General features: G+C 36.7%; 1 protein-coding gene across 1 annotated transcript; it reads right to left on the bottom strand.

The window, feature by feature from the left end:
- Positions 1–457: 457 nt before the first annotated feature.
- On the bottom strand, positions 458–895 carry LOC109116030 (methylesterase 10-like). Its single transcript, XM_019200743.1, has 2 exons — positions 673–895; positions 458–569 (listed from the first exon to the last, which is right to left on the bottom strand). The coding sequence occupies exons 1-2, from the start codon at positions 838–840 to the stop codon at positions 483–485; spliced, it is 255 nt and encodes an 84-aa protein (XP_019056288.1). The 5' UTR covers positions 841–895; the 3' UTR covers positions 458–482.
- Positions 896–918: the final 23 nt, after the last annotated feature.

Genomic DNA, 918 nt, shown 5'->3' on the forward strand with positions numbered 1-918 from the left:
CTTTAACTCTTTTTGTCATAGCATCTTGCTTGATCTTAGAGTTTTTAGCTTTGACTTCTTTTTGTCATAGCACATCGTTTGAATCTGGTTTTTTTACTCTCCCTTTGAACGATTTGGATATATGAACATCCAAAACGCAAAAGAAAGAAGAGATTAGAAAATTAGAAAAAGAGAAACATATAGTTCAGATCGCAACCAGGCTCTGATACCATATTGAAAAATAAAATGCGGAAATTAAATTAGAAAGAAAGAACAAAAGATAAAAGAACGGAAACACTTTTATTGCTACATCTCTTCTTCTTGTTACATTACAATAAAAATAATCTATACATTTATAGGAAAAATTATTGAAAGAAACAAGGAAATAAAGATACGAAAGAAACAAATAAGGCAAAATATAATTAGCACGATATATATTTTATTCTTAATTGATATGATGTCTTTAATTATTATCAATCATATCAAATCTCCATATTTTGTTTCTATTTCAACACATTTTCCTCCAATCTTTCCTTTTTCGGGTGTATAATAAATTCGTTTGGTACAGTGGAGGCCACCCCCGGATACACCTAATGAAAAAGGGCACAAACCCATAAAAATTTTTCCACAATCGACAATAAAAGATCAAAACTTTTTTTTTGAAAAGTTTCAGAGTTTTTTTTTTCAGCCGACCTCTTGTATAAGAACTGCAGGTGGAGACTCGTGGTGAGGCATGTATGCGGAGATGAAGACGCCGGCAGAGATTTTTGTCGGGAACCTCTCCATGGCGACGGAAATGCTAATGCCACCGAAGCTGTGACCCACGAGAATCACCCGCTCATTATCGGCAAGAGACGACATGAACTCTATCAACGGCTTCAGATAGTCGGAGATGGAGCGGACATCTTCGAGCCGCCTCGGGGCGCCGCCCGCGCCACC

This window comes from Tarenaya hassleriana, unplaced genomic scaffold (assembly GCF_000463585.1).
Source record: "Tarenaya hassleriana unplaced genomic scaffold, ASM46358v1 Cleome58, whole genome shotgun sequence".
NCBI classification, from domain to species: Eukaryota; Viridiplantae; Streptophyta; class Magnoliopsida; order Brassicales; family Cleomaceae; genus Tarenaya; species Tarenaya hassleriana.